The sequence below is a fragment of the Bolinopsis microptera genome, chromosome 7 (genome assembly GCF_026151205.1).
Source record: "Bolinopsis microptera isolate Bmic1 chromosome 7, MBARI_Bmic_1.0, whole genome shotgun sequence".
NCBI classification, from domain to species: Eukaryota; Metazoa; Ctenophora; class Tentaculata; order Lobata; family Bolinopsidae; genus Bolinopsis; species Bolinopsis microptera.
This window is the reverse complement of record NC_087078.1, coordinates 14,024,143-14,049,757: the sequence shown is the minus strand read 5'-3', so window position 1 is coordinate 14,049,757 and position 25,615 is coordinate 14,024,143. Positions and strand designations below refer to the sequence as shown.

The 25,615-nt window shown below is 37.7% G+C and overlaps 3 protein-coding genes across 4 annotated transcripts in view; all 3 read left to right on the top strand.

The window, feature by feature from the left end:
• Positions 1-25,615, top strand: part of LOC134818305 (radial spoke head protein 6 homolog A-like) — a 97,312-nt gene that overhangs the window by 62,428 nt on the left and 9,269 nt on the right. The window lies entirely within an intron of this gene.
• Positions 1-25,615, top strand: part of LOC134818308 (dynein regulatory complex protein 8-like) — an 88,550-nt gene that overhangs the window by 62,422 nt on the left and 513 nt on the right. Inside the window, exons 1-3 of one of the 2 annotated variants that reach the window (XM_063827813.1) lie at positions 17,734-17,739; positions 17,838-17,982; positions 25,197-25,355. In XM_063827813.1, the coding sequence (XP_063683883.1) occupies positions 17,843-17,982; positions 25,197-25,355 (299 nt within the window). In that variant the 5' untranslated portion in view covers positions 17,734-17,739; positions 17,838-17,842. Of the gene's footprint in view, positions 1-17,733; positions 17,740-17,837; positions 17,983-25,196; positions 25,356-25,615 lie in introns of those variants that run through there. The other variant, XM_063827812.1, reaches the window with a different exon arrangement.
• LOC134817899 (intraflagellar transport protein 46 homolog) lies at positions 15,108-17,499 on the top strand. The gene is made up of 6 exons (XM_063827268.1): positions 15,108-15,316; positions 15,506-15,719; positions 16,007-16,222; positions 16,426-16,566; positions 16,752-16,873; positions 17,116-17,499. Exons 1-6 carry the CDS (start codon positions 15,132-15,134, stop codon positions 17,228-17,230), a joined length of 993 nt encoding a protein of 330 aa, XP_063683338.1. The 5' UTR covers positions 15,108-15,131; the 3' UTR covers positions 17,231-17,499.

Here is a 25,615-nt window from a genome sequence, read left to right as displayed (position 1 = left end):
ATCCTCCCCAGCCATCCTCCTCAGCCATCCTCCTCAGTACTCCTCAGTCCTCCTCCTTCTCAGTCATCGTCAGTCCTCCTCCTCAGTCCTCCTCAGTCCTACTCCTCCTCCTGGGTCCTCCTCCTCCTCCTCCTCCTCCTGGGTCCTCCTGGGTCTTCCTGATCCTCCCCAGTCCTCTTCCTCCTCCCCTCCTCAGTCCTCCTCCTACTCTTCCTCCTCGTCCTCAGTCCTCCTCATCAGTCCTCAACAGTTCTCCTCCTCCCCAGTCCTCCTCCCCCTTCTGGGGCCTTTTCCTGGGTCCTCCTCCTGGGTCCTCCTCCTCCTGGGTCCTCCTCCTCCTGGGTCCTCCTTCTCCTCCTCAGTCCTTCTCCTCCTCCTCCTCAGTCCTCTTCCTCCTTTTCCTCCTCCTCCCTCTCAGTCATCCTCCTCAGCCATCCTCTTCAGCCATCCTCCTCAGTCCTCCTCCTTCTCAGTCCTCCTCAGTCCTCCTCCTGAGTCCTCCTCCTCCTGAGTCATCCTTCTGGGTCCTCCTCCTCCTCCTCCTCCTGGGTCTTCCTGATCCTTCTCCTCCCTCTCAGTCATCCTCCTCAGTCATCCTCCTCAGCCATCCTCCTCAGCCATCCTTCTCAGCCATCCTCCTCAGTACTCTTCAGTACTCTTCAGTCCTAAAAATGTTAGTCCGCTAATGTCCACCAATGTCCGCTAATGTCCACCAATGTCCATCCAAGTCCGCCAATGTCCGTCCGGGTCCGCCAATGTCCGTCCGAGTCCGCCAATGTCCGTCCGAGTCCGCCAATGTCCGTCCGTGTCCGCCAATGTCCGTCCGTGTCCGCCTATGTCCCAAAAAACACGTCCGTTGTCTCATAGAATCCAAAAAGGACAGGACATAGGCGGACATAGACGGACATGACACCCCCCCCCCCTATATTATATAACAGTTATAAATGTTCAATAGTTGTAGAGCGACTTCAAGAGTAGTGGTCCACAGGGGTCCGAAAAACAAAAAAGCCGTACAGGCACTTGGGTCCTTATCCTTGTCACTAATCTCAATTGGATTCGGTTTACACAAAGCATGAACATTTAGACGTACACATTGACACGATATTTATTAGAAAGCAAAAAGTATAAAATAATACGTGCGTGCGCGGCTTGAGCCGCGCCGCATAAGAACGGATGCGTGCAGGGGCTGGAGTACGCTTGTATGTAAATTAATGAAATGTTGCATTGTAAATATTTAGAATTGACGATATATTTTGATCTAAAATTACTGGGCCGCGCTCAGCCTGTCATTCCGCCAAATCTTTATTCGGGCTGAGTGATTTACGACCTCCATCGCCTCAGAAAAAATGGCAGTACGCTCATTGGAAGTTGATGTGCGCGTGACCAGCATTCACGTGATCATTCAGAACCAATTGGGGCCTCAGAAAAGACACGTGCACGCAAACTGCCAATTGGAGAAAAGTAACGTATTAGCTAGAGGAGCCGCGCGCTGAGTTAGATTGTAAAATTTGATTATTGGATTGTAAAATCGAGCGATATGAGTGTCATCAGTGATGTGCTGCTCACTGCACCTCGTGTTATCATACTGCACAGTAACATCGGTACCTCCTTCATGTTTATGTTGTTCCTGTAGTTAAGATATATTTTGATGACCTTTTCGATTGCTCGTACGACATTTTTTAAAAATCGTCCAGTTGTCTACACTTGTTTATATTTAGCTGCCCGACATTTACTTCGTTTAAAGACCCTAGCGAAAGATGTTAGCTTTACTTAATATCAAAGTAACATGGTCCTGTCATGACTACCACTCTGATGAGGGATGGTTTAGTTTGTCAATCAGTTTGCAGTTATCTGAAGATTTTCCTTTATATACTCATGCTATGCATTTGAATTAAATTTCCGAACTAAGATCGTGTTACTTAAATCCAAATCAAGAGGTTCAGGGTACTAGAAGGAACAAAATATGTCAGATTGATGTTGACCATTATACTGTCTGTTTGTAGTTTTTATTTCTTTCGGACTGCCTGTTCGGGCCCGGCTACTTTTTGTCGTTTTCAAAGAAGGCCTGTGATCGAAAGAAATCTCTTAGATGTGATCTATAGATTAGTTCTGCCCTGCACCTTTTTTCCTTTACAGTTAGTGTCAAAATTCTGAATTGGATCGTAGAAAAACACTTTAATGGTCTGATATTCATACTGTACAATCTTTGATGATGGATTAAGATATTTAATCCTAGTTATTACTTATTTAATAGATTGTATTGTGATGGAAATCATGTGTTCTCGTACTCTATATTAGTCACTTTGTCCTTAATCCTAGATGTTGTAAAATATTTAGTTTGTTTTAACATTTTTGCAAGAATAGATTAGTCTCCCTGAATTGAAATCGGGAGTTAATCTATATAAATTATCCTTTATTGTGAAATGCTTTGAGAGCGTCATAATTTGCTGTGTCTGATCTTACATATCAGTAGTGTGGATCGAACCAAACATTTGATTTGTTTCTTTTTGGGTATCTGTCTTTTTTTTTAACCCAGGTTTTACTTTTTTTTCCCCAAATTTTTTTTTTTCATCCCCCCCCCCAGAAAATTAAAATTTTTCTATTTTATTTTTATTTTTTTCGAAAATTGGGTATCTCATCAAAATGGGCCAAGTTTTTTAAAAAACCCCCTCAAATTTAATAAAAACATTTTCTAATTGATCTAGCCAAAGACGATTTTTGTTTAGTGTTCCCCTTTGGGGAAATTCATTTTTAATTTTTCCTTTTTAATTTTCCCTGTTTAATTTTCCTTTTAAATTCCTTTTTTAATTCCTTTTTAATTTCCTTTTTAATTTTGTGTGTTATTTCCCTCCCCGGGGGAAAACCCCACCTTAAAAAAAACACGGGTTACTGCTATGTTAGAAATTTTTCACACTTTGGGGATAAAGGGGGCTTATTTCACAACCATTAGTCTGTTAGCACTTTTTTTTTGGCCCAACGGATCAAAAAAAAAGTAAAATATTTTTGGTTTTTTAAAATAAAAAAATCCCCCCGGTTTTTAAATTGTTCATTTTTAAGGAGATTGGGGGAATGAAAAGGCGACGGGGGCCCTTGGGGGCGATTTTTTTCAATTTCCCTAGGTCTAACTTCCATACCATTTCATATCGCCTTTGGTTTTTTGGGGCACTTGTGCCGTTCTTTTTAATAAAATTTTAAAAAGGGGACCCATTCTAGGGTTCTTTTTTTCATAATTCGTTCTTTTTTCTATCCGTCTGCCTTTCAAAATTTTTGTATTTTTTCCATTTTGGTGGCAATTTTTTGGGCGGGGGGTGTAAAATGTTTTGCGTTTAAAATCTTTTATTGCCCCGGGGATCACTTTACTTTAAACTTTTTTTTTTATGCCCGAAGCCTCTTGTGTAAGGTTTTTTCTAAATTTCAAAAAAAACCATAAAAAAGGTCTTCTAAAAAATTATTTTAAAAATAAAACTTCATTTTATTTTTTACGGGTTCCCGGGCCCTATCCTCTTTTGGGGTTTTTAAGTTTCAAATCCCCCGTTTTTTCTGTTCCCCGGGAAGCTGCCTTTTAATTTATTTTGTCTGGGAATTTAAAAAACCTTCATTTTCATTTGGGAAAATCCACAAATATTTGGGATAGTGAACTGACTCGGGATATTTTTTCTGGGGCCCTCGCATTTTACCCTTCTATCTAGTCCCCTATTTTTTTAATATTTCCCGGGAAAAGGACTGGGACAGGCTTATTTGATACTGGGACAAAATTTTTTTATCGTGAAATTTAAAAATTTTTAGAAACCTTGTTTTCCCCCCCCCCTTCCCTTTTTCTTTGTCACAAAAAAAAATTTAATTAAAAAAAGGAAAAAATTTTGTTTTTAATTTTTTTTTTTTTTCCAAATTTTTTTTTTCGTTTTCGAATTTGCCATTTTTTTTGAAACTCCTGAAACTAAAAAATTTAAATTGGGGGACCCCTGCCTTTTATCAAATCGAAAAAAAATTTTAAAATTTTTTGGGGTTTGCTCGTTAAAAAAAAGGGTTTAAATTTTGTATCTTTATAAATCTTTAATTTTTAAAAAAAAAGAAAAGGGTTTTTTTTAATTTATTGAAAATTTAAAATGTGGGGGGGAATGGTTGTTTGGAGCGTCTTTACTCTCCCTTCGACCTTAAAGGGTTTTTTCCCAAAAAAAACCCCCCAACAGTGGAACGTGATTCCGAATCACCCTCATGACTTTTAAAATCCCCCCCTTGGGCGAAATTGGCGAAAACTGTCTTGATCACTTTGTTTAATTCCCTTTATTAATAAATTTTTTTCAAATATTCTTTCTAAAGGTTGGGGGTTTTTGGCCCAAAATTCTTTTTTTTTTAGAGTTGGGTTGGATTAGGGGGGAATCAGTTTAAAAGGGTTTTTTCATGGCCACCTGGGAAAAACATTTAAAAAAAATCACGTACAGTGGGATTTTTAATGTTTAAATTTTCCATCCAATTTTTCACCACTACAATTTTTTGGGGAAAACCCCCAGGGTGCCTGAAACCATTTTAAACCCGATGGAAACGGTTCCCGGGTTACTTTTAAAGGGGTGAGACTAAAACGACGAAAGACCTCAAAAGGGGCCAGTAAAAACTGGGGACTCAAAGGGGGGAAAATTTTTTGTTTCATTTTTTTCCGATCAAAATAGATGGGAATTCCCATATAAAATTTGGGGTTGCCCAGGGTTTTACAAAAAGGGTTTTTTTTTTCCAAAGTAAGCTTTTTTCTAAACAAAAATTTTTAACCCTTGACCTTTTTTAAAACCGATGAAATTTTAACACTGTTTTTAAACACTTAGCGGGTTGAACTTACCCAAAACATAGCCCATACTGTACAACATTTAGTTTTCCTGGGATTTTAATACATCCCAACTTAAAATTAAAAAAGCGAGTCCCTTTTAAGAGAGTCTCAAGCCTGGTTTTCCCGGACCCCCGAAATAAATTTTTTTGGGAAAAATTTCAACCCAAATTTCAGCCAAAAATCTTTTGGTTTTTCTTTGACTCCCGAAACTTAAAAAAAGTAAACCCATGATATTTTTAAATTTGCCCTTTTTTAAAAGCAATTTATTTTTAACAAGCTGGGGGGTCCCAAAACCCAACGCCACAGAAAACCCCCTTTGAAACCCCAAATTTTTGGTCCCCTACCCCCCCTTCGTAGCAATTTCTAGAAAAAAAAAGCAAAAAAGACGGGAAAACCCTGCGAAATATACCGAAAATTGAAAATTTCTATTTGTAGCACACCTTGACACAACGTTGCTGCATTCTAAAAATTTTCTGCTTTGAGTTCTTAAAAATTCTTATTAGTTTTTCCCCTAAGAGACAGATTTCCCTTATCTATTTTATAAAAGTTTTGTGTTTAAGCCCGGACAAGTAAAAACGTCATATGCAAAGTAAACCAATGTTGACAGACCAAACGCGATGTTTCATAAAAAACTACTTAAAAATTGCTTAAAGATGACTCTTTTCCCAGGGCAAAAAGGGGGAAATTTGAAAATTTGAGGTTTGGGGCTAAAAACCCCATTCATTTAAACCTTTTTTTTTTTCAATAGAAATCTATGTTACTAAAACAATGGGTGGTTTTTGGGGGAAATTAAAAATTTCATGAAAATTTAAACCCTTTTTTAGAAAAAAAACCATTTAAAAGGGGTAAAATACCCTTGGGGGTTTTCAGTAATTTTTCCCACCGGAAATTGGGGATCCGACCAGCCCCTTGCGAGGTCCGGATTTACGTCCCAACCAAGAAAGGTTTTTTTTTTAAAACTTTTTTTTGGGAATTGGGTCCCCATCACCCCATAAAAGGAAAAAAGGATCAAAGTTTGGGGGCGGAACTTTTGGGGGGGGCCAGAACTGTCAGGTTACATAAAAATGGTTTTTTATGCAAAGTTTTTTTATTAAAAAACGATTCCCTAAAAATCTATTTTTTGGATTGACCGCTAAATTTTGCAGCCCTAAATTTGGGAAAAACCCCTTTTCCCTATCACCATTCATAACCTAACTAAAATACTTACTTGTCGGGTTTTTTTCGGCATTTTAGGGAATTTAATCAAATTTAATCTTTAAACGTGTTACTTAAAATTGCGCGAAACCTTGGGGCACTTTTTTTACGGGGTGGGGTTACTTCTGATTAGGGCTAAACCATGTTTTTTTTTAAATGCTGCTTGTTTCGTTTTAAAATTTTTTTAAAAAACCAAATTTTTAAAAACCCTTTTCCCAAACATTTTAGCTTTTTTCTATCTCTCCCCCCTCCCCCCCCGGCCCCCCGAAAAACTTTTTTTTTTGGTCAACGGTAAAGGGCCCTCAAGTAAAAATTCCCCCTATCCCCTTTAAAAGTTTGCAAATTAAAATTTTGAAATTCAGCTTGCGAACCCACAAACATTTTAAAAAAATAAAATTATGTTTTTTCCCTTGGGGGTAAAAGGCCCCCTAAAATTTCGTACGCAAACCCTGAAAAAGCGTTTCATTTTGGAAAAAAAAACCCCGTTTGATTCATTCTGATTGGCTGAAAACTGTAAACCAACTTTTTTTAAATCTTTTTACAACCCCCATTTACAGGGCCCCCGGAGAGAGCATTAAAGACAGAAGCTAAGAGGCCGATATAAAAAGCAGGAGGGCTTTACAAATTGGAAATTTTAGGTAAAAATCGGGAACGATGGGGAAAAAAAGCTCTGAAGTTTTTGGGAAAAACAAAAAACCTGTCGTCCGTGCGATTATTTCCGATATCGATAATTTTCCCCAAAACTTTTCTGTTGTTTTTAGACGTTTATTTTCTGACAATTTGGGGTTTTAATGTCAGCCTACCCTTTAACTTTTATTTTAAATCCACCCTCAAACCCCCCCCCGGGCCTCCTTTTCTCGAAAATTTTTTTTTATTTTTTGAAAAAATTATTGAACCCCAAATTTTAAAGCTAATGGTACGGGTATTTTTGTTTTTGGGTTTATAAAACTTTTTTTTTGGGGGAACTAAAACGTTCTTTAAAAAACCCCTCTAAACAGGTAAAACGGCTTTTTTTTAGTGTTCATTTCAAATATTTGGGGGGGGGGGGGGGGGGGGGGGGCAACCAAATCAAGGAATATTAAAATGTATTTTTTTTTCCGGGTTGTTGCCCCCATACTCCTTAGGGCCTACTTTCAAAAATTTTTTGGGCCGGGCCACAATTAACTTAAACTGAAATTTCCCTTAATCAAATTCCCCAAAAAGTTTTTGAAAAATATTGAAAACTAAATGGACCCTATTTCAATTTTAAAATTAATTCTAATTTTGGCTTTTTTTTTTTTTTTAATTTTTTCCCGGGAACCGATTTTTTATTGCAATTTTCCCCCTTTTTTTTATAATGTTTTTTTTATTTTTAAAATTAAACTATATTCAACAAACATGGGGAATATTTTTAAAAACAAAATTTTTAAACCCATTAAAAAAATATTTAAAGTTGGGCAAAAAAAAATTTTGGGGCAAAATCGTATCCCCCAAAAAAGGGCATATTTTTTAAAAGCTCAAAACCCTCACCCAATTTTGGCCCAAAATTTGTTGTGTAAACTGAAATTTCCAAAGTTATCCAAAAACCCAGGCTTACTTCAAAAAAAAACAAAACATAAAATTCATCATGAAAAAATTTTTCCCGAAGAAAATAAATATTTTAAATTGAAGGTATTTTTAACGTTATCAAATTAAAAATATAATTTTTTTCCCTTTTTGACCCGGGATTAAACTTTATTTTTTGCTGCCCTTGTTTTGCCCTTTTTAAAAAAAAATTTTGCACCATGGCCACCCCAGTCGCCATTATCTCTTAAAATCAAAATGACACTTACAATACAACCCTTTTCCCGTACGACCTTACAGCCCCGGCCCTTCACTCACTTCTACCACCCCGCTCCCCAAATTTGGAATAAATAAAACATTCCACGGTAATTACTTTTTCTTAAGAATAACACCCAAATGTTGGAGGGCCCACGTGCGCCCCGGCTCTAGCCCACGCCAAAAAATTTAAAAGTCACCCCAAAAATTTCTTTCAAAAAAAATATAAAAAAGGGTTTTAATTTTAACCCACTCACTTCAGCATAAAATTTCTATTTTTTTCCCCCGCGCCCCCCCCCGGGGGGGGTGCCGATCAGCCGGGGGCAGGGGGGGGGTTTCAAATCAGGAGGGGGCCCCGGGACATGATTTGCCGGCCTGCCCCGGGCCCGGGATACAAATTTTTTTGCCGGGGGGACCGGACAAAAGTTATCAATTTGGGGGCCCCAATAATTTCTGGGATTTTTTCCCGCCCGGGGAAACCGGGGAAAAAAAAACCCAACAACCCTTTTTCCCGGGATGACCGGTTTTAAAACCGGGTACCCGGGACCCCGGTTAAACCGGGGACCAAATTTGGTATTCTCATATTAAAACCTGCAATTTTTATTCCATTATAATTAAACTTTTTTGGAAAAAGTGTAACAAAATTTTAAAATTGGGAAAAAACTAAAAAAACCCGTAAATTTTTGGGGCATGGCCCCTAAGTCCTACACCAAAATGTTCTTTTACTGATTACTAAAATTTCACCCCCCGGGCCCTTTTTTTCCCTTTTTTTCCTCAAAAAATCCTCCTAAAATTAAATTCAACATTTCATTTTTAAATTTCCCAAATTGGGAAAATTTTGGGCGTTAGCCCGATTTGAAAACTTGAGGGTTCCTTTGATTATGATTTTTATGTAACAAAAATTTACCTAAACTTGTTTGAAAATTTTAAACATTGTTTATTTGGCTAGAGGTTTTTAATATGAAATTCAAAGGAATAAAAGAAAAAAATTTAAAAACACGGGTAAAAGAAATTGTGAAAAAGACCCGGTCAAAACCCCGGGCAAATTTGGGTTTTACCGGGACCGGCCCGGGCCCCAAGAACCCAAAAATTAAACCCGGGACCGGGATCAAAAAATAAAGCATTTGACCGGGCCCGGGGCCCGCGCCCCGGGGTTTAAAAGTGTGACTTGCCCCCGTTTGCCCCGGGGCCCGGGGCCCGGGGGGAAAGAAAAAAATTGGGCCAACCCCGGCCCAACCCCGGTTTAAAATACCCAAATGTTTTAGATTCCCTAGTGTTATTAAACAAATACTTTTCTTTTCTGAAAAATTTGATCTTTGGGGGGGTTTGGGGGGGGGGTTAAATTGGCCAATATGAAACCAAAAATTTAGGTTAATATTGAACGCCCCAAAATTCATTCGACAAAAAAACCGTGTCAAAAAAAAAAAAATTTAAATACTTTTCCTTAAAATTTGGGCGAAACAGCCGGAAAGGGGGTTCCGACCCTTGAATTGGTTCCCTACCCCCCTTTTATCACCCCTTTCCCCCAATGGGCTCACCCCGCTATTACTAAAAGAAAGAAAATTTTCCCCGGTTGAAAGGGTTTGTTATTTTTGGGTTAAAAAAATTTTTTTTTTTTTTTCCTTTAATTTACTGGTTTTTTCCCCGTCAAAAAAAAAAAAAGAATTTTTCATTTTTAAGGCACATTTTTATTTTAACCCCAAAAATGGGGGGAAATTTTTTTAAGTTCCCCCCTTTCCAAAAAAACGTAACATGGCCTTTCAACGTAAATTTAATACACCCATTTTTTCCCCTGAATTTTGTTTATGTTCGTTTTGTATATTACAAAAACCACTTTTTTTTTTAAATTAACCCAATCAATTTCCGAAAAAAATTTGTCCCCCTTTGCAACCCACCCAAACGAAACCGGAAAATTATAAGACTTACTTAAAAATTTTTTAAAATAGATTTCTAAACGCACACCTTTTTTTTCAGGAGGTAAATCTACAAAAAAAAAAATATCTTTTTCTGGCCAAAATTTCCCGGTTTTAAATCGCCCTTGATATAAAGCCCTTGGCTGCGTTGTTTTCTCTAAAAACCCGGGTATTAATTTTTTTTTTAAAAAAAAAACCTACCCTTTCCTTGGTTTAAAAAACCCGGGTTTTTTAAAACAAAAAGGCCGCCTTGCTAATTCCCTTTTTTGATTAAAAAATAACCCAATTTTTTAATTTGGGGGAATTTCCCAAAAAATTAAAAGTTCCCTTTTTCCCCCCAAATTTCACACAAAAGCCCTTTTTTTTTCTTTTCCCCTCTTGAGGGTTTTTGAGGAAAACTGAAATCTCACGCCCCGGTGGAGACAGGGGGTTAGGAAGCAGTTTTCCCTCCAAATCCACGGAAAGGGTTTGTCACAGTCCGATCAGAGTAAGAAAGCAAAGAAAAAAAGGGGGAGACTTTACCCATGTTTGTCAGCAGAAAATTTTTGGGACGAAAACAAAACCTCGGAGGGTTTGAAAAAAAACCCGGATGGCTAGGGGGCCCTTTTTACAAGAAAGGAGAACAAATCCTCGCAATCGTTACAAACTGGGTTATTTTTGCTAAAAGGACTGGGACGAACCAAAAAAAGAAATTCTCGACGCCCGGGGCCCTGCAATAAAATAATAGCCGTTGGATTTGAAAAGGGAAAACATCCAATACGGGGTTTTTTCCCAAAAAAAGGCATCCCTTCCCCCCCCGCAGCTTTTCAATGGGACAGACCCCCGGAAATGGCCTCAAACCATCCGTCCTGGAGGGGAGCTTGTAAGGGGGTTTAAAAAAGGGATTTTCCCCCAAACAACTTTGGGTTGACAAAATTTTCACTCAAGAAACCCTTTTCAAAGATCAAAAACCCTTTTTGGGGAAGGAAAACTCTATCGCAGAAAAATCGCCCTTTCCCCAAATTTTCCCTACGGGGGCCTAAAGGAACGACGAAAAATTTTCTACCCTTTTTATTGTATTTAATCACACCCGTCCCCCTCAAAAAACCCAGCCCAAAAAAAACATTCCCGGGGAATTCCTAGAGCTTGAAACTAAAAAAATCCATGCAAACAAGATATGAAGAAAGGATACTTTTTCCAATACAAAGCCCTTTGGGCTGACCACCATGCCGAAAGGATGGCTAACCCAAACTACTTTTTTAACATTAGAAAAAGGCTTTTTTTTCATTTAGTTTCCCAATTCACTGTACGAAGAAGAAAACGTCAGAAGAGGCTCCTTGGGTTGTTTTCGTTTATTTTTGAGATTTGGGTTTTCACGCCCCCTTTCCTTGAATCACAGCCCCCCCCGGAAACCCGTTTTTTAAACCAGAGTCTTAAAAAATACAAGAGTGGGGGACATGGAAACCCTTTCCCCACCAGTCCTGAAAAAGGGACACAGGGCCCCTACAAAAAACCCTCGTCCCCCAACCTTTGTTTGATAAAGACCAAACCTCTAGGGGCAAAAGAGGGGACCCTTGCACAAGAAAAGGCCCAAAAACCAACTTTTGGGGCCTTAGAAGGGAAATTTTTAAACTTTTTGGAAAAAAATTTTTTGGTTTAATTTTTTTTCTTTTTTAATAAAATTTCTTTGTAATAAACCGGGATATTATGCCCAAAACAAAAGGGATTTGGTATTTTTGGGCGAAAGTCGTGGGTTATTTTTTTTCCCAACATACTTTTCTACACCAAATTTTTGGGTTTAGTTTTTTTAAATAGCTTTTAAGGCCCCCCCTTGAAGTAGTACTTTTTAAAGTATGCTCCTTGCATTGGTCGAGTGACTGTCTTAAATAAATCATTTCACATGTTTACTTTTTCAGTTTGGTCCCCCTTTGTTTAGAAACCCCTTACGGTGCTCCGATTTTAATGTCATTTTGTTTTTCAAACAAAATTGCATATTTTAGGCATGAGGAAATGATAACCCCTCGTATCGGAATTTTTTAACATATTTTTCAAATTAGTTTTTATTACCTGGGGCCCCCCTTTTTTAGGTTTTCATACCCCAAAATCAGTCATGAATCAAGAAATATTTACTAAAATCAATTTTAAAATAACTATTTTTTTGAAAAACCCCAACAAACCCGGGGGGGCCCCCGGGTTAAATTTTTAAAAGCGGGAAAATTATTTTGAGTGTTTTTGTGAAATTTTTGGAAATTTTTTTAATGGGCAAATACCGGAAAATCTGAGCACTCTCGTGAAAAGCAAATTTGCCCAATAGTTTTTACAAAAATTTTAAAACCCCTTTTAACCTTTTTCTTTTTTTAAAATTTTAAGAAAATTAAATTATTATAATTGATCTTTACTTTGTTAAAAAATTATTAAAAATAAAAATTTTTAACATAAATTCGTGTTTTTTTCCCCCCTTTTTCCCACTTGTTTTGGTTTTTTACCTTTCAACCCCCGGTTTTGTTTTTTTAACACGTGATGTATAATATGGTGGAATGACTTTGGGTCGGTTTTGGTGGGGGAAAGGCAAAGGCAAATTGCTTGTGAAAATTAAAAATTAAGTAATAGAAATTATATTTTAAAACCATCTGAACCCCTTAGATCCGTCCAATTTTGGGGATTGAAATTCCCCTTGAAAATTTGGCCCCAAAAAAAATTGAAAAAAATTTTCCTTAAAGGGTATCATCACGCAACCCATTTGGTAACTTACAACATTTCCTTGTCGGCTTGTTCCATTTTCCTGTCACATATGCTTTTAAAAAGGTTACCGATATGCGTTTATCTTTTAAAAAACATTTTTTTGCGCGCCCCAGAAATTCAGCGCAAAAACCCCCCGTCTTTGGGGAGACTTGCCGAAAAAGGGCGGGTTTCTCACCGGGAAAAATTGTTAATGAAACATAATAGCCTGGGGTCCTCAGGTAAGATCTAAAAGTAAATTTTACAAAGCTGGCTTTGGATTTAGGTAAGATTATAATTTATTTAAAAAAAAACCACGGATAATTATTTTAAATTTATTTCTATTTGTCGTATAATCATAAACAATTTAATCATGTTTTTAAAAATGCGCGGCTTTGACGGCCAGTTATTGACTTATACATTAAATTGAATTTTAAATAGAAATGTGAATATATTAAAAATTTAAAAACTTTCAAAACGGAGGCTTATAAATATTATAATATTATGATTGTAAAATAAAGGATAAAATTTTAAATTTGTTTCACTAAAAAATTTGTTTCACTTGTTTCACAAGTGAGGCGGGCGCGCGCTACTGCAAGCGCAAGGGCTCTGGATAGAGCAATAGGTAGCCTGGGGTCCCCAAGCAAATTTTCCGTGACGTGTGCACAATCAAAATGTGTTTGTTATATGTAAAAATGTAATATTTTAAACATTTAATGGAAATTAAAATGATTTTTGTGTTCCTAAACACACCTATTGAAAAAATAGCGGAATGACTTGTCACACGTTGTATGACCCGCCGCGCACGAGTGCGCGGCTCCCCTGTATCGTAGAGACTCTACAGGGGCCTAGAGTTATATAGTGAAGCGACAGTGGGGGTCACCACGTGATACAAAAATGACAGGCAGAGTGTGGCCCAGTAATATTTATAGGTGATATTGTCAAATCTTTAAATATTGAATATATGCATAGATATTTACTTGTATCACGTCGTGACCCCCACGGTCGTTTCACTGTAGAGTTTATACGGTACAGGGGAGCCGCGCACTCGTGTGCGGCGGGTCATACTTTACAACGATGTCAACTTATTTCAGCTTGTAGGTTTACAACCTACCAGGACGCGCGCCGAGTTGGACTCGTCGACGGTATATTGAATATATGGTACAGATATTTTACGAGTATCACCCGTTAAAAAATTTCATAAATGCATGTCAAAGAATGTAAGGCACTGTTATTAAAATAGTTACTAAAAGGACTTAACATGCAAAGCAATCAGCCACAGGCCACTCCTTGACACTTTAGGAGAGGTGCACTGAAGACTAACCTTGCATGAGTGACAGAAGTTGAAGAATTTAGGAATGAGGTCCTTAGTAAAATTTTTTCCCGATCCATGACTCTAAGTGCCGAAGGCACAAAAGAGTCAAGGACAAGGGTTAGCGATCGAGGTTTTTTTTGTATATGGTAGCTTGCGACCGTGCGAGCGTGCGTGCGTACGTGCCCTCGCCCCCAGTCTAGTTATCGCCCCTCGTGTCTGCCTGCGCAAAGTTATTTTGCGCAATCATCTTAATTAAACAATTGTTGGCGCGCGGTGCTGAAATGTTCAAGTACATTGTTAATTTCACCATGTACGCATCCCGCTAGGGACAAATTGATAGCATTGTATTATTATTTTGAGTTAGTATTACTATTTTGCACAAATCCGTGTCAGGTTGCATAAACAATAAACATATGGTTACATAGAAATATACACGATTTTCAAATTCAATATAGAATTATATCAACTGGGCGGCGCTCGGCCTGTCACTCCGCCATATCTGCATGCTTATTATAAACCGCAAAGACTGGGGTCCCCAGGTGGTATGGAATATGATAAAATACTTCATCCCGGATCGGGAAATTGAGCGGCCATCCACAAAAGAAAAGCGGCCGCATTTCTTGTTGATTTAAGTTGCCCATATCAATAATTTTTGTTTCAGCCGCCATCTAAATAGTTTGACTCATGTTTCTGAACAAAGTTAAAATTTTGGTTGAAAATATGGTCAATGGCAGGATTTGATGCCACAACCTTTCAAGTGGTGATTTTCCAAAGCTCTTTTCGTCAGCACTTCTATTTAAACTGCAAAATCTGGAGTAGAATAAGCCTGAATCTAGAATCTAGCCAAGGGATGCCTGGATATAGCCATAGATACCTACATGTACACTCCTCCTGAGTTTCACCATCAAGTGCTGATATTGACGAATTGGGTTGTAGGCTAAGAACAAGTATGTAATTGTATCTCAAAATCTGAAATAATGTCATGAGTTGGCAGTCGAGTGGTAAAATAACATAAACGTGTTTTCAAATACCTGTTAATGATCCCTTGCAAAAATGTTTATAAATGTAACTGTTTACAAATCATGTGACCTGATTCCAAGCCACTTTTTGGATTCCCGTCACAGCGGGGTGGGCAGGGCTCCTCATTACGCCACTTGCTGCCTCTGAGATTTAAAGCAGCTGAGTGGATGTGCGCTTCTCTGGGATTTAACACATCCTTAAGCAGTTCAAAGTTTACAGTTTTTTGCTATGCCAGACATGGCCGGTTGAACACACGTGGAGGTAGAGTCTTTATACAGTGATGACATCATAAATTGTATCTTAAAGTAGCTTTATCTTTTGATAATTTTAAAGACTTAAGATGATCAACCTGTGACATATTTGTGTCAATTAGTGCATGGAAGAGGACAGACCGGTCAGCAACCTTCCGTATGATGAGAGCGTTGATGTGAGCGATGCAGAGGATGTTCCTACAGCATTATCAATAACTCCACGAGCTCAGCCCATGCAGCAGAACCTCTCTAATTGCTCTGATGAAGAGGAGGAAGATGAGGAAGAGGATGATGACGACATCCAGACCGGGTACTGTTATTTTTTACATATTCTCTTAGAACATGAAGCTTTGGTGTTGAATGCATAGTCATTTAATTAAGTAGTTCATCTCAGTTCCCAAAAATATCAGATTCATACTAATTTTAATGAGAATGTAAGATCTACCATTTTCTACATTTTCAACCTCATGAACACACAATCTTATAATTTAAACTGCAGGTACAGTTTAACTAAGAATGAACAAGTGCCCAAGAAGCTGGTTGGAGGAATGCAGATAGATGACGAAGATGACAGTACAGAGGAGGAAGAGGAGGGAGATGAGCATGGGGCTCCTTTTGAGGGGGGATACAATCCTGCTGAGTTTGAGAGTTTACCTGTCTCAGCTGATATAAAGGAGTTGTTCCAATATATCGGCAGATATACTCCACAACAGGTCAGTTTGCTGTGAGCTATATTCTCGCATAAGTTCACCACAAACAGTGTTTTACGTTATTGTGAATATGAGATGGGGACAATGTCATTTCTCTGTAACACCTATTTACCTGCAGTTTGGGTGAGTTTCAAATGACTCTTGCACCTAGATCTCTCATTGCTACACCTAAACACAGTTAATTTCAGTACTTGTATCTTATAACAGTGTGTCCAAGTGACTGTAAACTTTCAGTTATATTGTTCTTGACTTCTTGAGTTACAACTAATCTATCACATGATTCACTGCAGGTTGAGTTGGACCACAAACTGAAGCCCTTCATACCAGACTTCATCCCAGCTGTAGGAGATATAGATGCGTTTATCACAGTACCCCGCCCTGATGCTGTTGTAGATAAGCTAGGACTTGCTTGTATTGACGAACCTTGTGCTAAACAGTCAGATCCTACTGTTCTGGATCTACAGATACGTGCTATCACCAAACAAACTCATTTCAGAGCTATGCAGGTACATTACATGATCTTTAGTAATTGAAAAGTCAAAATCTCTTGACAGATTTGGATTGATTTAAGATTGCTTTTGAGTTAAATTTCATCATTTATTTATATTACTTGTGATGGAAAGTGTTGTTCTTGCCCGTATTTACTTTAAAATCATAGTAGTACATGGGAACATAGTTTGAAGTATGCATTAAACAGCTATTATAACAGGTGTCCAGTGTTGAACAAGCAGAGAAGAACCCGCGAGCTATAGACAGTTGGATAAACAACATTTCTGAGCTACACAGACAAAAACCTCCCCCAAGTGTGCACTATGCTAAAAACATGCCTGATATCGATGTCCTTATGGAGGTTTGTTGCGTTCATAGTTTTGTTTTCTCTATCAAAGGTATCTGTTTGGATGAATCAGTATTCAGTATTCGGTATTCGGTTGTTAAATTGGTAATATTTAGGCAACAAAATGTCTTCACTTGTAAGGTGTTTTATCTAAACTTTATAAAACACTATTTTGCAGATAACATTGTAACGTCCCCTAGGAGTGGCCGAGTGAGATTGAAGAATTGTTATCTAAGATCAACCTACCCAGTGCTGATCTCGACTGCGAACTGAAAGACTACGTTGATATTATCTGTAATATCCTGGATATTCCCACACAAACGTAAGTACTGATATTGTGTACCAACTCAAATAAGTCACATTTAAATTTAGCGAAAATTATAACTAGAGTATTACAGATAAAGAGTACTTTGATACAGATAGATCAAGATTATTTATCACTCACATTTAGTTTTTGAATTTCAGACCTGATTAAAAAATATATTCATTATTTTAAATCACCATTAGAAAGTCACCACTAAATTCTAAAGATATCTTAATATCTTATATATTCAATTATTTCAGAAACAGAATTCATTCCCTGCACCTCCTCTTCACCCTCTATTACGAATTCAAAAACTCTCAGCATTTCCAGAAAATGGCTGAAAATAACGAGAACTTAGAGAACCAAAATGGATGAAAATCGACGATTCTTTTCATAATGTGGCCAAAGTAAACTGACAAAGTAAACTGGCCCATAATATCCCTAAAATAACAACCATTTCTCATTTCTCAAGTTTCTACAAGTATTTCAAATGCGGATTACTAAGATGCCAGTTTAATTTGGCAACATTATTATAGCTGTACAAGATGTGAGAAGAAAATGTTTTAAGATGTATTGTGAATAAGTAATATTACTGAATATATTTGACGTTAATATATTTAAATTTTAGAAAATGTGGGTGTCACTGTCATGCTGGCCCGTGAAGTGAAACGAGGTTAAATAATATTATTATTATTGTTACGTTTAAAGCATTGCACTGTTCAGTGTTCTGTGTTCATGTTGCTGAACTTACGTGTTTCAATATTATGCTGATTAAATGAGGTTTTAGTTTTATTGCTTTCTATTTTAAAACCTTGTAAATCCGATTGTGGGTAAGTCTTCTTCAGCTTTGAAGAATAAGTCACTAAAATAAGCAAATAATTTGATGAATTTGGTTGAATTTGGTTTTCATTCCAATATTTGCTATGTAATTATTAGTAATAGTATGAATATTAAATTTAAACAATGATATAAGATCCCAATAGTAAGATGGCGACTAATGGAGATGGAGGAAAGGTTGAGGATCCTGCGCTGTTGGAAATGCAGAAGTTAGTGAAGGACGCCTTCTCAATATTCGACCACGAGAACAATGATACTGTAGATATGCGGGAAGTGGGAACTATCATTAGGTGTGAGTTAGTTTAACTGAAAATTATTGTCCATTTCATTGATTTAATTTTGTAAATTTAACTTATTTTTAAGATCCGCCAAACTACAGTCCTCATTGTATAATTAAAGCGGACGATGAAACCTTGGAAAGGGGTCGTTCACATATTACGTTATCAGTATCATTTTTTGGCCAATTCTAACCCCTCTGTGATTATGTAATATAATGTACGATCCCAAACTAAAAAATTACTTGAAAACTTACGTTTGGAAACGAACCGCCGGTGGGCACAGAAATCTCAAACACTTTTTCCAATAATACGGAACAGAATGTTATTGATCACATCAGATGTTCTTACTCTACTCAGTCATATTAAAGTTTAAACAGCAAATAACAGCACACATGTCATTAACAAAATAAAATAAAGATAGTTAAAGCACACTTAAATGATCAGATAGTTAGCACTCGTAAATAGAATATACATTTTTTTCTTGTATCTTCCTTTTTAAAAAAATTTAAAAGATGCAACCTGCTAAAACCAATAGTTTAATAAACGCTTAATTTGTAAAATATCACTTTGCACATAATTGCATCAAAGACACCATAAAGCTGTGGTTTTAATCAATTTTGCAGCGGTATATAAAGTTCTTGGAGCAAGGTATTTTTTTAAGGGACGGGACGATTTTGATTCAAGGAAGCTGATTCCTCAGTAAATTAACAAAGGGTAATTAATCTCACTATTGATCTTTTGCCATTGTCAAGCGAGCTTAAATATTGGAGGGTGGGGGGGGGGGGGGGTGTCACGTCCGTCTTTGTCCGCGCCGCTTGTCTCATAAAATCCTAAAAGGACTGGACAGGACAGGACAGGACAGGACATAGGCGGACATAGGCGGACATAGGCGGACATAGGCGGATCAGACATAGGCGGACATAGACGGACATAGACGGACATATACGGACATAGACGGTCTGAAAATTTTCCAATTAAAAAATTTCAAACTCTTTCTGGGAACTATTTCAGTTCATGTTTCAAGCTACCCTAATCATTATGAGCCAACATTTTTTTTTCCGGTTTCAAAGTCCGGCTGCACCTACCCGCGGCCCTTTGATATACAATTTTGGAATCGAGGGTTCCCCTTCGTTATGCGATTTCGGAAGGCAAGCTTCCCCTTTGTAACACGAGCTCGGAAGTGGGAGCTCTGCCTTCTAAGGTTCGTATCGAGATCGACTCGAACTGAAAATTTTCCAAGTCAAAAATTTTCAAACTTTTTCTGGAAACTATTTCTATTCATGTTTTAAGCTACCCTGATCATTATGAGCCAAAAATATTTTTTTGGTTTTCAAAGTCCGCACCTACCGTTCGATATACAATTTAGGACTCGAAGGTTCCCCTTTGTTATGCGATCTCAAAAGGCATGCCTCCCCTTTGTAACACGAGCTCGGAAGCGGGAGCTCTGCCTTCTAAGGTTCGTATCGAGATCGACTCGGACTGAAAATTTTCCAAGTCAAAAATTTTAAACTTTTTCTGGAAACTATTTCAGTTCATGTTTCAAGCTACTCTGATCATTATGAGCCAAACATTTTTTTGTGGTTTTCAAAGTCCGCACCTACCCTTCGATATAAGATTTAGGACTCGAGGGTTCCCCTTTGTTATGCGATCTCGGAAGGCAAGCTTCCCCTTTGTAACACGAGCTCGGAAGCGGGAGCACTGCCTTCTAAGGTTCTATTATATGTATATAATTTGATATAAGTTAAAGCTATTAATAGCTTTAGTGTGATTAATAAGTCGTTTGCTTTGTACAGAATTATAATACATAGAATTAGAAGTTGCGAAAAATTCTCAAAATGTTTGTCCGCTAATGTCCACCAATGTCCGCTAATGTCCACCAATGTCCGTATGTGTCCACCAATGTCCGTCCGAGTCCGCCAATGTCCGTCCGGGTCCGCAAATGTCCGTCCGAGTCCGCCAATGTCCGTCCGAGTCCGCCAATGTCCCAAAAAACACGTCCGTTGTCTCATAGAATCCAAAAAGGACAAGACATAGGCGGACATAGACGGACGTGACACCCCCCCCCCCCCCCCCCCCCAATATTACAAATTTTTTGTAAAAATGGAAGTCCATATTAATCTTTTTTTTGCAAAAGTGGAATTATTTCGATGATATGCGGCACATGCTATATCATGCGAAGAAATTAAGGAAAATTTGTTCGGTTCCGTAACTGCTGTAACTAAATTGTACGTATGGCTTTAACTTGCATTTAATCGAATTAACAAACAGAATTTTTATCATTTAATTAATTTTAAAACGTGGTCTTTAATTATAAACGAGTCTCTACATTTGCAACTTCACGACCTCTCTCTTGCTGGTTAACGATGTTTGGAGGCCTCCTATTTTCTTTGTTCAGTCTCAATATCCCTTTGAAGAATTCTCTCAGCCTGCGCATTCTCCAAAAGTATAGGATTGGGTTTGCTGCCGAGTTCACTGCCATGAGTACAGTGGATATGGCGTTATAGTAGTACAACTGTTTATCAAACCGGTGCAAATTATCGAACCACTCCCAGTTATAAGTGTGCATGGCGTGTGTTCGCAAGATATAATCAACGGCATGAGGAACATTACACACTCCATACACAAGAGCAAACAATAAAATTGTTACTGTCGCCCTGTTTCTGGATTGCTGTAGCTCCTGTTGCTCGGCTACATTATTTCTTCTTGTTAGCAACACAACTGATATGATACAGCTTGTTGCAACTACGAACGCTGGAACTGTGTATACCAAGTTGTTGATGATATAAAGGATAGTTACAGCCCTGTTAATAGGGCCAATCCATCCACAACATGCCAACCAAGGTTTGAATTTAATATCCACACCGTCTTGAAAATGTTTTCCAATTGTCAAAGCCAATATTAGAAATAAGTACGATACTATAGCTATAAGCAGATACCTTATTTTCTGCTGTTGAAAGGGTCGTATCAGTGACACTGTCCTAGTTATAGACAAACATAGCACTAAGAAAATGCTATGTGAAACTGCTACTACCCACAAGTAATACCAGGCTTTACAGCACAGGCTCGTACCGAATACGATACCTGGACTTCTTTCTGACAAAAACGAAATTCCAACGGGGAGTACTATCACACTTACGACTGTATCATTTGCCGTAATCACCATATAGGTGACGCTTGAGATGTTCCTTTTTTAGCCTTAAAATACAGAAAGCTCACAATATTTCCCACCGTCCCGAGAAGGAAGCACAGACAACAGATAGTCCCGTAGGTCACTGTGATCACATCAGCTGCGAGGTTGTAGTTATAGGAGTAGTCCGTATACCAATCTGGTGTTTTTGCTGTTATCGTTGAATATTCCATCCTGTGTCCTGATATTATATGAATTAACTGAGATATAGGACACTAGGGAGGTACTTTCCTAATATTAAAGGGTGGAAACGAGGGCGAACCACATGACTCACTTTAACATGGACACGAGGACCGAATTAAACACCGTCCTAAATTATGACGAACTAGTAATAAACTTGTTGCATCGTACAATTTCATTTTAACTTTTGTTTATAAGCGTCAACCTACTTTTATAAACATTAATTTATATATTTTATTAAAATGTTGTCATATTCAATAATTTAATTGCATCTGATAAGATTTTAGTGGCATTAAACGAAACAACTCGATTGAAACTAAAAAGAAAGAAGCAAAGACGGTCAGGCGAACTAATAAAAGCCTAAATCAGTTTGACAATCTTTCACTCAACGGTTTGGTCATTTAATTTTATATGATTATAATGAAAAACGTCAAATAAAATTACTAACATCTGGCTAACGTAACAAATGATAACTTATTATTTAGCAGTTTACAAATTTATTGAAATGAAAATAAGTACTAGTGGTCGATATAACTGAGAGGATTGATGGTTTGGAACTGAGTGAACACACCTCAGTTAAATTCGTCAGCCCAAAGTTAATACCCATCCTGGTACGTACTACCCCTGATCTAAACCTGGGTAACTGTAGCATCAGCGACGGCGATATTCTGAGAATCAAGTTTGTCACATGAACATCTAGGCAGTGTGTGATTGGTCTAAGCACGTTACCAAACCCCAAAATCTGCTGCTGAGTTGGCTAATTATTTAAGGAAAATCTCTCAATTTTTGGGTGGTTTAAATCTGGGTGATTATTAATTGTCACATCAATTTGTTTAGTTTCAAATTTAATCGTGAGTAGATCCAATTCTTCGAGCTAAGCTTTACCTCGGAACATCAAAAACCTATTTAATCGTATGTTTTGTCGGTAAAGCCAGATATAGATAAATTGTTGAATATGGCTAACTCAGCAAAAAAATATTTATCAATCGTGAATGTGTATAAATATAAAAGTAGGTTGGCGCCTATAAACAAAAGTTAAAATGAAATTGTGTGATGCCATTATAAGTTTATTACTAGCTCATCATTTAGGACGATGTTTGGTTCCGTATGCGTGTCGATGTTTGAGTACCACCCTAGTGCCTTCCGACCTCGTGTCCGCTCACGGTTCCCATTCACTTGTGTTTAGCAAACCCTTTGGCAGCTGGTATATTACTGGTCCAATCAGCTGATTGTATTCTAAAATACACATGCTCTGGATATGTTTGTTTGTTTGTTTGTTTATAGAACCCGTCCCCAATCTCGTATCGGGAAATGACTAAACTCAGGTCTGAGTGTGAATACGGGTGGTACCTGCAAGAGTGTTCCTTAAGCATTTAGAGTTCTGTGAAACTGCAGTTACAATTGTGCTAGAGTATTTTTAGTATATACGATTGGTATCAGATATATATCCCTACATGCTTCCAAAATTTGTAAAGCCGTAGTACATACATATCACATTACACCGGAGCCTACATAGTGCAATCTCCTCCAGTCGATCTGCGCCGTGTATGTTTATATAAACGCGCGGCCCAGATTGGAGGAAACCACACTCTGCAAGTTCGATCCAGTAGTATGCTACATGTACGTACTACGGCTTTATCTCCAACTTTCTGCACAATGTACTGGAATGTTTTGAAGGAAGAAAAAAAAAAAAACAAAAAAAAAAAAAAAAAACTAAAATCAGCTTCTTTTTCTTTTTAAAAAAAATAATAAAGTATGTAACGTCGATACCAAACTGATCATTTAGCGATGATAACTGAGTAGTGGATTCCTGGGTTGCAGAGTCATTCAGATGTTTCAGTCTTCGAATGTGGTTCTTGTTCAGTTTTGTCCATGTTTCCTCGTGTTATGTTCAAAGTTTTAGGTGTCATGTTGTCCTTGACCAGAAGTGTCTAATGAAGTAAGTCAGTCAAGCAAACTCTTCCTTAAATGCTGATATGCGTCGTCTCCATCCCAGAAAATATGAAGATGACCCAGTGAAAAAGTGCAGAAATCGGCCGAAAATAACAAATACTACTACTAGAAACAGTTAAAAAGTGACAGAATTCAATCACAAGGAAAATTTATGACATAGATAATAATAGTAAATATCTTCAAACGGAGTTTTCTGAGAGGGTGAGATGTTCTTTAAAAAGTCCTCATGATTAAATGAGAAGTTACCTAGAGGTACTAAATTAACCGGACTGCTAGCGAGGAGTCGAGAGTGGGAATAATATAAATGCGGAATAAATTCTAAGATAACAAAAAATCTTGTACAGAAAGCTAAAGTTCGAACAAAAAGTCTAGGAAAAACCTGTGAACCAAATAAGCAGAATGGCAGCCGTGCATGAAGTGATAAAATATAACACGTTCTAAAATGCCTGCGGAGGCATCTACTCCTTCGTAATATGCACGTGTTAGTAAGTGTAGTAAAAATATAAAAAGAATAAATCTATAAAATGAACGAAGCGGTGAAAATCTTAGAGGGTGAGAATATGTTCTTTAAAAAGTCCTCATGATTAAATGAGAAGTTACCTAGAGGTACTAAATTAACCGGACTGCTAGCGAGGAGTCGAGAGTGGGAATAATATAAATGCGGAATAAATTCTAAGATAACAAAAAATCTTGTACAGAAAGCTAAAGTTCGAACAAAAAGTCTAGGAAAAACCTGTGAACCAAATAAGCAGAATCCATGCTCTGGATATACAGCTCGATCAAAACTCAAAATAATTGACCGACACGAAACACCTCGTTTATTTTTCTAATTTGATATTTAATTATTAAGTAAAGAAAGAACTGGTAGAATAGCTTTCAGACTAAGGTCTTATTAAATTCTATTATAACAAACATTATCGTACCCATACGGCATGATTATCTTAGTGTTGCTCTGCTAGAGTTATTGATAGAAAGTTTACGAAACTCAGAGTTAGGGAAGGGGTCCAACTTTCTGAAACCGATCTGAAATTGATGGTACTAACCACCAGCCGCCTGTGTCGTCCTAAACTGACACTGAAGACTGTTGTTTGCATTCAAGACTCAACAGTTAACAAGAATTGCGCCGTTTAGCGGAGGCTAAATTTCCATCAACCGTAGGCATTGCCTTTTAAAATTTAAAATTACAATTAACGATCGTTTGATGTTGGTCAAAATATCAAATAATGGTTCTTTATTCATCATTCTTGGGGCGCTATGGAGCACAAAATGGAGGGGTTGCCATTGTCAATTATTCAAATCTAAAAAGTTAAATGAACGGACACCGTAGCCTGTGTGGTGATATTAAACGTTTGAAGAACAAAAGCCATGTGAAGGAATGGTTGTTTACAAAGGCGGGGTGCAACACATAACCCCGCCAATTTCCGTCTAACCCCGCACTTGCGGAATTAGGCGGGATTTGGCGGTATTTGGCGGGATTACGCGGGATTTGGCGGGATTATGCGGGATTTGGCGGAATAAGCGGGATTTGGCGTGATTAGCGGGATTGGCGGGGTTAGGTGTTGTACATAACCCCGCCAATTTCCGTCTAACCCCGCACTTGCGGAATGACGCGGGATTACGCAGGATTACGCGGGATTTGGCGGGATTTGGTGGGATTAGCGGGATTGGCGGGGTTAGGTGTTGCACCCCGCCTTTACAAGTTTAAACATAAGTTGTTCGGGTGGGAAATTAAGGGGGCACATGTTTTCCTTTGTGACAGTTGACACCACGAAAAACCTACCTACCTACCTACTATACCCATTCTCAATTCCTACCACTTCTAACCATCTCATACTTTTATAGAAAAAAAATTGATGGAAAAAATCCAACTAATCAGTTTACTTATCTAACAACACACATTCCGTAGGTCACTAGGCTGTTTCCCAACGGAGGGTGAGTTAAATGACATGATAGCCGAGGTAGAGGAAGATGAACCTACTGGTTATGTACGTTACGAGCGGTTCGAACCTATGATGACACGTGTTCTCATGGATAAGAGCAGATACCGACCTGAACCTGAGGATAGGTACGTGTATATACTATATATATATATATATATATACTATATATACGTGTATATACTATATATATATACGTGTTTAATAAATAGGAAGTTTATGAAGCTTATTACTTTGCTGAGTAAGAAAGAAGAAAATATAGCTTTTTTCTTACTCTTATGTTGCTTATTACTAAACTCATTCATTTCGGAAACTATACATTTTTGCGCCTCTAATTTGATTATTTCAGGTTGTCCATGATATGATGTTTTTATCTTCAATTGAGGTT